This window comes from Hyla sarda, chromosome 7, assembly GCF_029499605.1.
Source record: "Hyla sarda isolate aHylSar1 chromosome 7, aHylSar1.hap1, whole genome shotgun sequence".
In the NCBI taxonomy this organism is placed as follows: domain Eukaryota; kingdom Metazoa; phylum Chordata; class Amphibia; order Anura; family Hylidae; genus Hyla; species Hyla sarda.
Window position 1 is genome coordinate 106,451,784 of NC_079195.1, and position 12,686 is coordinate 106,464,469.

At 41.7% G+C, this 12,686-nt stretch overlaps 1 protein-coding gene across 4 annotated transcripts in view; it reads right to left on the reverse strand.

Moving 5' to 3' along the window:
- The window catches only part of PDLIM1 (PDZ and LIM domain 1), a 76,834-nt gene that overhangs the window by 39,036 nt on the left and 25,112 nt on the right, over positions 1-12,686 (reverse strand). For all 4 annotated transcript variants that reach the window (XM_056530329.1, XM_056530331.1, XM_056530328.1 and 1 more), the window contains exon 2: positions 8,654-8,805. In XM_056530329.1, coding sequence (XP_056386304.1) covers positions 8,654-8,721 — 68 coding nt within the window. In that variant the 5' untranslated portion in view covers positions 8,722-8,805. The remainder of the gene's footprint in view (positions 1-8,653; positions 8,806-12,686) is intronic.

Genomic DNA, 12,686 nt, shown 5'->3' on the forward strand with positions numbered 1-12,686 from the left:
TACAGGTCTCTCGCATCTTTTTAAGTGGGAGAACTTGCACAATTGGTGACTGACTAAATACTTTTTTTGCCCCACTGTTCTTGCATTTTTCATAAAACACTGAAGCATGTTTACTTAGAACTCTGCATCCATATGCAGTGCATTATATTAAGTGCAACCATGTATTTTACTTGGGGCACAAAGAAACTAGGCCTGTTTCAGGAATCACTCTAATACACTCCTCCATAGAAATAAACAGGTATTTATAACATAGTAACATAGTTCATAAGGTTGAAAAAAGACCAGAGTCCATCAAGTTCAACCTATAACCCTAATTAGTCCCTACTGAGTTGATCCAGAGGAAGGAAAAAAAAAAAATTATAATAATCATACTCTAGGTAAAAATTCCTTCCCGACTCCAAATATGGCAGTCAGAATGAATCCCTGGATCAACGTTCTGTCCCTATAATTCTAGTATACATAACCTGTAATGTCAGTATTCTCCAAAAAGGCATCCAGACCCTTTTTTGAACTCTTTTACAGAGTTAACCATGACCACCTCCTCAGGCAGAGAATTCCACAGTCTCACTGCTCTTACAGTAAAGAACCCATGTCTGTGCTGGTATAGAAACCTTCTTTCCTCTAGACATAGAGGATGCCCCCTTGTTATAGATACAGTCCTGTGTATAAATAGATCATGGGAGAGATCTCTGTACTGTCCCCTGATATATTTATACATAGTTATTAGGTCTCTCCCTAAGCCTTCTTTTTTCTAAACTAAATAACCCTACTTCTGAAAATCTTTCTAGGTACTGTAGTCCTCCCATTCCGCGTATTACTCTGGTTGCCCGTCTTTGAACCCTCACCAGCTCCACTATATGTTTCTTGTACACTGGTGCCCAGTACTGTACACAGTATTCTATGTGTGGTCTGACTAGTGATTTGTACAGTGGTAGAATTATTTCCTTGTCATGGGCATCTATACCCCTATTGATGCACCCCATGATTTTATTTGCCTTGGCAGCAGCTGCCCGACACTGGTCACTACAGCTAAATGTATTGTTAACTAAGACCCCTAAGTCCTTTTCCACGTCAGTCGTCCCAAGTGTTCTCCCATTTAATACATAATCCCAGCTAGGATTTTTCTTCCCCATGTGCATAATCTTACATTTATCAGTTTTGAACCTCATCTGCCACTTCCCAGCCCAAACCTCGAACCTATCCAGATCCATTTGTAACAGTGCACTGTCCTCTATAGTGTTTACCGCTTTACAGAGTTTAGTGTCATCTGCAAATATTGCTATTTTACTATTCAACCCCTCTACAAAGTCATTAATGAATATATTGAATATATTAAATAGCACAACCAAAACATGTAAGTTTGAGAGCAAGAGAACTGACAAGCAAAAGGTTTATTTATGGCTAGCTTAAAATATCCTAGGAAAAGTTATTTTCAAACAGAATGGCACCATCCACAGCAAGAAGAGTTTGACAGCAAGAATAATTATTCCAGCAATAAACATATCTATGACATACTAACCACATATCTATGACCCATATCTATGACATACTAACCACATATTACATTAACCACATATCTATGACATCATGACCACATATTCATGACATATTAACCATATATATGACATCTATGACTATATATATCTATTTCTATGACTACATATCTATATATATTAATGTTGATGCAAAATTATAGAATGTTGCAGAATCTTGTAATACCTTTATTATTGCTTTACCTTTATCAAGGTAAAAATGCTTGTTGTTACAAAATACAGTCCAATGGAAAAGATATTACAAGATTTTGCATCTGTATCACTGGACTAATATAACTACTTCATACTACTGCTAGTAGAGTTATGACGCGCTCTGAATGGTTGGGGGTGCTAGAGTAGGCCACCCAATCCTTAATATAATGTAAGTAAAGACTTGTCACAGCAATTAAGGAGCTGAATCAATGTGAAATTTATTAGCAATCCAAAATAAAGTTACTTTTCGGTGCACTTAGGACCTTCTTCAAACCTATAAACGTTGTGAACAAATAAGTACAATCAGAAACAAATATCTAGTAATGTACAAGGTCAGGGAAATAATAAGTGCTGCATAAATGGTGCCAGGATCACCCAAAAAAATATATACATACTGTATGAATGTGCTATTTCGAGAAGATGACTAAATCATGATGAAAAACATGGTGCATGCTAAGTGATATGAATGTCATGGATGGGACGCAGGGGATAATATGTATATGGGTAAATAAGAACATGTCACACAGTTTATGCACACAATAAAACCTTAGTAGAGATCGGTCATGGTGTCAAATACGATTCAATGTATGCAGGAAATAAGTATTTTCAGATCATGAAATGGGAAATGCAGATGCATGTATTCACTACACATAATACAGGTATATGACGACATAAGAAACAAGCCATAAAACATGAGGTACATGTTGAAGGTAAGTAACTTAGGTCCAACACAACAGAGGGGATATGTTCCATCTAGGTGAACAGGGGACTGGATTGCTTGGGAGGCTGGAGGAGAAAAAATGCTGAACGTCTGGCAGCCGTGTGCATAGGAGGTGTGTACAGCGGCCTGTAGTTGCTGGAGTATTGAGGAACCATGGTGGGATGAGGCTATAAGTAGCAATTGGCGGGGTGAGAGGTCACTTCCGGTTATGGAATGGACCGGAAGTGTAACCTGTACCTATGGTGAAAAAATGTAATATAGGTTCAAAAAAAGAATAAAGGTGTGGAGGGAATATTGATATATGCTGTAGTGTAGGGAAAATGTAATACCAGCGGTCCACAGCGTTTGTGTGTATAGTGGGAGAGCGCCTCCAGTCCGTGGAGCGGAGAACTGGAAGTTCGGCAGTCACATGGTGCATGCATGTAACGCAGTGGGCATTCCACAGCGTACTATAGTGTATGGCTGGCTGTCGGACCAGAAGTCTGGGACTGATGTGAATTAGTGGAACGCAGGATGTGTTCCACTACAGATAGACTGTTAGTAATAGAGAGAGAGGGACACGATCGCTCCTGCAGGGGAAAAACAGAGCCGAAGGCTGCAAAGTAAAGGAATAGCCTGTGGGAGAAAAAAAATTACTTCAAACTACTGTACATTAATGTTATATAGGTAGGGAATGGACAACAGAGATCACTTGCACCAATTCTCTGGAATGAGATTCCCCAAAACCTCAGTCTTATACCCAACATCCACAGTTATAAACATGCCCACTACCAGAAACAGCTTAGCATGCTCTCCTCCCCCCCACCCCCTCACACCAGCCTCCTAGATGGGGAGGGAGAAGGATAATTTAAAGGGGTACTCCGCTGCTCAATGTTGGGAACAAACTGTTTCGAATGCTGGAGCCGGTGCTGGGAGCTTGTGAAGTCATAGCCCCGCCCCCTCATGACATCACAATCCGCCCCCTCAATGTTGTTCCAATCGCTGAGCAGTGAAGTACCCCTTTAAGTGACTGGTAGGAGACTGTCCACTGAAATCTAACCCTTTATACACACAGTTGTACATTTCCCCGGACCCAAGTAGCTAATGTGCAAAGAAATTTGCTGCTAATGTCCAACAAACTGGTTTGCAGTAGTTTATTTGGCCTCTAAAGTCTACAGCAATCTTGGAGAGTCCTACAGAAGAAGCTTTGATAAGATTAAAGACAGGATTAAAGCAATTACTTCCTTAATGCTAATGATTATAATGAGCAAAAATGATGGCAATAAGACTCCCCTTAAGGTCTAGGCAGCCCAGTCCCATCCCTGGCGTCTTGCACCATTTCAGTCTAGATTTCTCTCCATCTTGTGGGTTACACCTTCGTTACACTTATAAATAAGATTTTATTGCTTGACCGAAACAATGACAATCCCTGAACAAACACCATAGTCAAGGCTATAATAGAAATGGTTACACACTGTTTACTAAATATAAATAACCATGGCAACAACAGGCAAAGTACATTCAGACGTACAATGGACCGCGCAGCATGTAACCTAAACACTTCATTGATGTGGGTTCATACAGCATTCACTGTAACTAAAGCCACCAATGTAGAATGTGGTGGGATCAGCAGTTTTTCAGTATTAGTTACAGATTCAGATAGAGCCCTCTGCGTAACACAATCTCAAAGGTCTTTCTTATTTATTTTCTTTAATGGTGTCTAGATAAAAGGTCATCATTGTATAATGAGATGTTCTACAATTTCCTCACTATTTTCAAATTCTGTGCTTGCTTTCCAGAGTCTAAACAAGTAACATTTCTGACAGCTGAATGTTTTGCTACAATGTATCATCAATCTGGGTATCTTTTTTTGAAACACAAAGTATATATATATATACTTCATTAGAGGGTGAAGCTGGAGGCCAAGTCAACAACCTTGAACTTCTGTCATGTTCAACTAATTATTCCTGAATTCTTTTCAGTGTGGTAGGGCATATTATCCTGCTGAAAGAGGTCACTTCCATTGGAAATATTGTTTCCACAAGGGATGCACATGGTTTGCAACATTGTAGGTAGTAGAGTTAAGTGAACATTTCAAAAAGTTCAGCTCGACAAACTTTCATAAAAAGCAATTGGCAATGCAATAAGCCTAACCCATGTATAACAATGCCTGGTATAACATTGCTAGGGTCACCTAGGAGTGTACTGAAGTAGTGTTAAAGTGGTTTAAAGGCTAAGTTAATGTCAAAGTTACAGTGACATGCAGATTTTCTATGCATTTTAACACTAATAAAATGTGCAGAATGTATAACTTTTTGTTGGCAGATGCTTGCCAGTGTTAAAATACACACAAAAGGTATCTAAAGAAACAAATGGCGTCCAAAAATAGTAAAGAAGAAATAACTTTGATAAAAAGCCCCCAAAATATCCCTTTTTTGGGGATCATACATTGTGTATGTGTAGGCCTGGTTGGTAGTAGCAGCAGCAAGGGTGATGGTGGATTGGTTATAGTTGTAGCCAGCAGGCAGTGGTGGACTAGTGATCGTTGTATTAGACAGCAGGCAGTGGTGCACTAGTGATAGATGTAGCAGGCAGTGGTGCACTAGTAGGAGTTTTAGTAGCAAGAAAGCAGCGGTGGACTGGTGGGAGTTGAAATAGGCAGCAGACAGCAGGCAGTAGTGGACCGGTTGGGAGTGGTAGCCAGTGAACAGAAAGGGTAGTGGTAGTTTTATCTAATCAGTGGCATCAGATACAGGAGTTTTAAATTCCTTACTGGTCCATGCCTGATTCATTTAAACAAATGAAGTTCTTCCACATTGCTGGCAAACAATCTTGTTTGCTATGGGGTGACGCCACCGCCTGCCACACTGAACACTCTCTCTGCTGCTACACTGGAGGGTGGACACGAAAGAACACGAATGACAAACTGCCCAATAGTTTAATCTGGTGATGGCATCTGGGCTTGTGGTGTCTGTCAGAGAAATGGCACAGCTTATGTATACATCAACCTGATTGTTTAGGTGGTTGTGTACTTCCCCTTGGTGACAATTCATGTCAGGGTTAATTACTGGATGTAGAAACTTCTTCATCAAGTGCTCCAACCTGAAGATGCTAGTGCTGTTCCTGCTGTTGTTCCTGCTGCTGCTCCTGCCTCTTGCAGAGGTATTGGAGTGTTGACTTAGCAATTAGCAGAGAGTGGAACCTGTTCAGTAGGTGTTTGGTGCTGGGAGGTTGTGGTAAGCTGGCTGCATAGCTTCTCCCTATAAAAACCCAATTTATCCTCCTCAGAAGGTAAAAAAAATAAAAAAAAATCCCCCATTCTGGCTTTACACCAAGGGTGTAAGAGCATGGTTATCCAGTACTCCTCTCTTTCCTTCATGCGAATAATATGCCTGTCACAGCACGCACAAACAAACAAACAAGAAAGCATACAGCATGCTATCCTTGCAAGCTTTTCTGAATGCCTGGCTTGGTCCACCTCCATCCCATACTGCCAAGGTTGGCCATCATGGTCCTCATCATCATCATCATCATCATCATCACTACCCCCTTGTTTAGGTTCCTATTCCTCTATCCCTTCGACAAATTCCATCTCCAAATCCTCCTCAGGTCCCGAAACCTCACCCATCTCCTTCTAAAGAAGAACATACACACTGCAGCTAACCATCCTCAATCCCTCCTTGCTCAACTATCACCGTGAGCATATGGTCCAGAAGGAATATCAGTGGCATAACATCACTTATTCCACTCTTGTCCTTGCTGCCAAATCTTGTTGCCTCTTTAATTGGCCTGAGCATGTGACAGATATGTAACTTTCAGCACAAAAGCAGAAAGTCACACTGACTCCAAAAATTTTCTGTCTGCTGCATTAGGATGCCTGTCAACACCTTTTTGCTTCTGGTTCAGGCTGTCCAACATCTTTAATGTTAACTTTCATAAACGGCAAATAAGGCAGTGTTGAGAGACTATTTTGGATCTGCAGGTCTAGGAGTGCATGTTTAAAAGCATAGGGATGGCTAAACCGTATTCAAAGTTTCTTGCACAAAGCCAGCACATTACTGAGACAGCCACAAGTTCTCAAGAAATGTTTGACATCAAGATCTAGCACACGTGCCATACAGGGAGAGTGTGTCATGTCACCTCGACGCAACGCAGCAATGATGTTTGTGCCGTTATTGGCTCTTGTAGAGAGCCTTCTGTCCTCTGGTGGACAGTAAGCTACTGTAAGTTTAACCTTCTGGTATTTCTAGAATTCCCAAGAATCTTCTAGATGGGTTTATTACAATTAGCTTCCTATATAAGTCTTACTTTTCCTGACTCCCTGATCTCAAGGTTGAGTTGCTGCCTTTAGTCTGCAAGAGTTGCTGCTTTGGAGTCTGTCTGGAGTTTGAGCATAGTTACTAAAGACTACCAGGACTTACCCTGAACTGAAGGACTTACTTCGCTCTTCAGAACTTTTCCAAAGCCTGAGGGGGATGATAAATTCCAGGGCCCCTTAGCAATCTGTGCCTTTATGTACCTCCAGTCAGGCCAGATGATGCTGGGAATGAATATGCAGTATTTCCCTGCCTTCTGGGGATCTACCAACTCAGAAAGTGAGCATATTCACTCCACATAGGTTAACTCCTTCAGTACCCTCTACCACCTCAGGTACTGTTCAACATGTGTGTGTAAGTTCAGTAAAAGTTACTCATTATGCTGCAAAAGCCTTTGAGTTCTGGTGTCTTGGTTCTTACTAAACACATAATAATAAAGGGCCTTCTATATACCACCGGCCAGGACATCATCACTAGGAAAGTGCCCCAGTTAAATGTTTTTTAAACCAATTGCGCAGCTCCTCTTGACAATTTCTGCTGACTTCCATAGTGACACTTGGAGTGGTTGGCACCACTCTAGCCACCTTTGACATCAGTGACTTTTTCTTATCTGTGGTCAAGTAAAGGGAAAAAAGACAGAACGTGTATGGTGCCTGGTGTATTACCCTTGCTATATTAGATAGACGTTGTGCTTAGGGGACGGAAATGCCCCTGTTAGATGGCCGCTCACCTTACAGATGATAAAAACAGGCGTGTCAACCCGAAAAAGGGGAACTTAGATGTGGAGTGCGGCTACTATGCCGGAAGGTCGCAGGAATCAGAGCTTACTGTCCTGGTAGAATACGCATAAAAAAACGAAGGAAAAGACCTTCAGCTCCAGGCGCTGCTCACAACTCATGACATCAGGGCCAAGAAATTCTTTTAGGATCCAGGGCAGGATCCAATTTTATTAAGATAATAAAATACAGGATAATGCGTTTCGAGGGTAACCTCCTCTTCTTCAGATCAGTATACAAGGTATACAAATATTACAGGTTTAAATACAATGAAAGTATGCAGATATTACAGGTTTAAATTCATTGTATTTAAACCTGTAATATCTGTATACCTTGTATACTGATCTGATTAAGAGTGGGTTACCCTCGAAACGAGTTATCCTGTATTTTATTATCTCCAAAAAATTTGATCCTGCCCTGGATCCTAAAAGAATTTCTTGACCCTGATGTCGTGAGTTGTGAGCAGCGCCTGGAGCTAAAAGTATTTTTCTTTGTTCGTTTATGCATTTTTCTTATCTGGGATGAGTGGGACTACAAGTGTCAGCAAAGCACTATGGTGCCCTCCCTGTGTCATTGCACTTCTATATTGAACAGGTTGGGTTTCACTTGCCTAACCCTATTGATTACCCTATAAGATAAGCAGTGTCATGTGTTTTCAGCACATGCTTGCCCCCTACTTTACTTATAGAACACACACTTTTGGGAAATATTACACCGACAAGCACTGTGCGGTGTATGACCTACTTAAAATCAACCTCTTCAACTTTTTTAGAAGCCTAGAATTTCATAAGATCCCTTTCATTCTTCACTATACCATCCTGATGAATAGAGATACATTCCAAAATACAGTCAGAACAATCATATTTTGGACTTTCAACCATTTTTTTCCCTCAAGCAAAGCCCAGGGATTTGGCTGCTCTGAGCATTTAAATGCAATCGTTTCCTGACCAGTTCTGCTCTCACGTGTCATGGGAGGACCACAGGAATGTACAATCGTGTTTTTACATGAGCTGTTGCTAAAACATTCAGATTAAGAGCCATGAAAATCAGCAAGTTGTAGCAAATGTCATTTCTGTACAGTCATAGGGAAGATGAAGAGCAGTTCCTGAGTGTTACCTGTCCACTGTGAGGCAGAGATCATCTTCACAGGCTTTAATTTTATTCTGTGCTTCTAAATGAGTCATCCCATCTGTGTTTTGTCCATCAATGGCTGTAACAACATCTCCAATACATAGATTAGCCAACGCCGCTTTACTCCCTGGGTTCACCTATAATGATGAAAGATAGTCAGATAGTCAGTCACAGTTATATTCATCTGCTTAAATAATAGAATAATAGCCTATGGAAGTCCTTCTATTAGAAATCTTCTGCATGTCAATAGTTTAAAAACTGCAAACTATTTTTTTCGGCATAAAATTGACTTGGATGACCTAAAGCAGTAGTCTCCAACCTGCGGACCTCCAGATGTTACAAAACTACAACTCCCAGCATGCTCGGACAGCCAACGGCTGTCCGGGCATGCTGGGAGTTGTAGTTTTGCAACATCTTGAGGTCTGCAGGTTGAAGATCACTGACCTAAAGTATGCCTATGTGTATATAGAAGCGAAGGGTCGCCTGTTATATGGTGCTAGATTTTGTCACCCACGACAGAAGGGCCTGGTGTTTGTTGTTCCACTTTAACCCTTGCACCAATTTCCTACCCAATTGTTTTCTAGTTATTCTGTTCTTAGCCCCCCAATAGCAAAGCTAACCAAGACTTTGCCCCTCTCACTCCTACGGCTCCGCAGAAGCTGCATGGATTTCCTTTATGGTGCATATACTTTTATTTCTAAGGCTGCATTCACACCACGTTTTTTACATACATGTGCCAGATCCGGCGGGGGAGGGGCAAACCGGGCGCTCCCGTACCCCAGCCGGATCAGCCCGTGACTCCATTTACTTTAATGAGCCGACCGGAGTAAAACGGTGACTCCGGTCAGCTCAGTTTTGACCTGTATCCGGTTTTGGACTGGACCTAAAACCGTAGTATACTACAGTTTTAGGTCCGGTCAGGAAACCGGATACGGGTCAAAACTGAGCCGACCGGAGTCACCGTTTTACTCCGGTCGGCTCATTAAAGTAAATGGAGTCACAGGCTGATCGGGCGCTCCCGTACCCCACCCGGATCAGCCCGTGACTCCATTTACTTTAATGAGCCGACCGGAGTCAAACGGTGACTCCGGTCGGCTCAGTTTTGACCCGTATGCAGTTTCCTGACCGGATCTAAAACCGTAGTATACTACGGTTTTAGGTCCAGTCCAAAACCAGATATGGGTCAAAACTGATCCGACCGGAGTCACCGTTTGACTCCGGTCGGCTCATTAAAGTAAATGGAGTCACGGGCTGATCCAGCTGGGGTATGGGAGCGCCCGGTTTGCCCTTCCCCCCGCCGGATCCGGCACCCATATGTAAAAAATGTGGTGTAAATGCAGCCTTAGCTGTGTGGGAAAAGATTCAGCATAAACTGCATTGTATTAATTTATATCCTTGCACATTCTGAGTTTAGGAGTCCAGTGGGTGGTCCCAATCAGTGTTTGACAATCATCCCCATATAAGTGAGACTTCCCACTGGACTCCATAATCCACAGTGAGCTGGGATATAGATTATATAATACAATTTGTGCTGAATCTTTCCCCACAAAACTACATATTAATCTGCTCAGCTCCTCTTGCTCTATAACCCACTGCTGGTAGATCAGATAACATTTTCAATATAGAGACAAGGAAGTAAGCTCTCCATAGAATAATATTGTTTGGTCCCAGAAAGCGAGAATAAATTATAGATGAACTGCTCACCCTGGGTGGTTTTGTAATCACATACACAACAATGGAGTAAGTATATAGAATAGGTCGTCTGCTGCCCTCCGGAACATATACGGCAATGGAGACTTGGCTTCAGAAGAACCCGGCTCATGGCGCTTATCGACCAGACAGGTAAGTGGAGGATTTATTAACCAGAATGCAACGCATTTCGCTGCACAGCTTCCTCAGGCATAACCGGGACGATACACAGCAGGTTTAAATAGGTAAGATTTAACCATTTAAATGACAAACCCACACACAGAGAAAGTACAATTACGATGACCTGTGTGTAACGCTACCCATGTTGTGGATAGTCATGAGGGGTCCTACGGACCCCTCATGACTATCCACAACATGGGTAGCGTTACACACAGGTCATCGTAATTGTACTTTCTCTGTGTGTGGGTTTGTCATTTAAATGGTTAAATCTTACCTATTTAAACCTGCTGTGTATCGTCCCGGTTATGCCTGAGGAAGCTGCGCATGCGCAGCGCAACGCGTTGCATTCTGGTTAATAAATCCTCTTTCAAATCCACTTACCTATCAGGCCGATCAGCACCATGAGCCGGGTTCTTCTGAAGCCAAGTCTCCATTAACATTTTCAATATGACAGGTTCCTACGCTGACTTCTGCAGCACAGCAATAATATAATAATAAGCACATACAATGTAGTAGTAGCAGCGGTTCACTTTTTTCTAACAAACGGAGGCTTAATTGTGAAGTAACTTAGCCAGACACATGCATGGTTAAGGAAACACTCCAAATTTATAGATTAGGTTGGTGCCACCCCTTTCCACCAATGGACCCATTACAGTGGTATACTTTGCTTTGCTACATATTTTGTCTATTACTTTCAATACTAGGAATGACAGCGCTGTTTTCTGTTCACTGATTTCCATTAAACCTCTGTGACTAGAGATGAGCGAACTTACAGTAAATTCGATTCATCACAAACTTCTCGGCTCGGCAGTTGATGACTTTTCCTGCGTAAATGAGTTCAGCCTTCAGGTGCTCCGGTGGGCTGGAAATGGTTGATACAGTCCTAGGAAAGAGTCTCCTAGGACTTTATCCACCTTTTCCAGCCCACCGGAGCACCTGAAAGCTGAACTACTTTATGCAGGAAAAGTCATCAACTGCCGAGCCGAGAAGTTTGTGATGAATCGAATTTACTGTAAGTTCGCTCATCTCTATCTGTGACCTTTGCCAGTAGGAGCACACCATAGACTTGAATTACCTTCCCTTTCCACTACCTATAATGTACATTAAAACAAAACCAATGATGATAATGTTTGCCAGATGGAGACACAATATAAACTAAAGAAGAGATTCATTTCTCACTGGCTGCTCAGTCTCACAAACAGAGCAATATAACAAAATAACTACCCTGAAAGCCCAATAGTAATAAATCAGCTCAAAGATAATAAAACAGTCATAAGCCATAAAGTTATACAGCTCCTGGAAATATCACCGTGGCAAAGGAAGGAACTATAAAAAGGTTGAAGACATCATGGCCATCATAGGAAGTCTTAGGGTCTATTCACACGTACAGTATTCTGCGCAGATTTAATATGCAGGATTTCAAGCTGTGTTTAGTTTACATTGAAATCTGCGCGTGTGAATAGACCATTAAAGGGGTACTCTGGTGAAAAACATTTTATTTTTAAATCAACTGGTGCCAGAAAGTTAAACAGATTTGTAAATTATTTCTATTAAAAAAATCTTAATCCTTCCAGTACTTATTAGCTGCTGGATACTACAGAGGAAATTCTTTTCTTTTTGGAACACAGAGCTCTCTGCTGACATTATGACCACAGTGCTCTCTGATGACATCTCTGTTCATTTTAAGAACTGTCCAGAGTAGGAGAAAATCCCCATAGCAAACATATGCTGCTCTAGACTGTGGTCATAATGTCAGCAGAGAGCTCTGTGTTCTCTGTGTTCTGTGTATTGGGACTTCCTTACTGTCTCCCTAAAGGAGTACTCCGGTGGAAAACAAAACATTTAAAATCAACTGGTGCCACAAAGGCAAACACATTTGTAAATTACTTCTATTCAAATATCTTAATCCTTAATCGAGTACTAATAAGCTGCTGTATACTCCACAGGTAGTTGTATTTCTTTCTAGAGTTCTTTTCTGTCTGACCACAGTGCTCTCTGCTGACACCTCTGTCCATATCAGGAACTGTCCAGAGCAGGAGCAAATCCCCAAGCAAACCTATCCTGCTTTGGACAGTTCCTGACATGGACAGAGGTGTCAGCAAAGAGCACTGTGGTCAGACTGAAAAGAACTCCAGAAAGAAATAAGTTC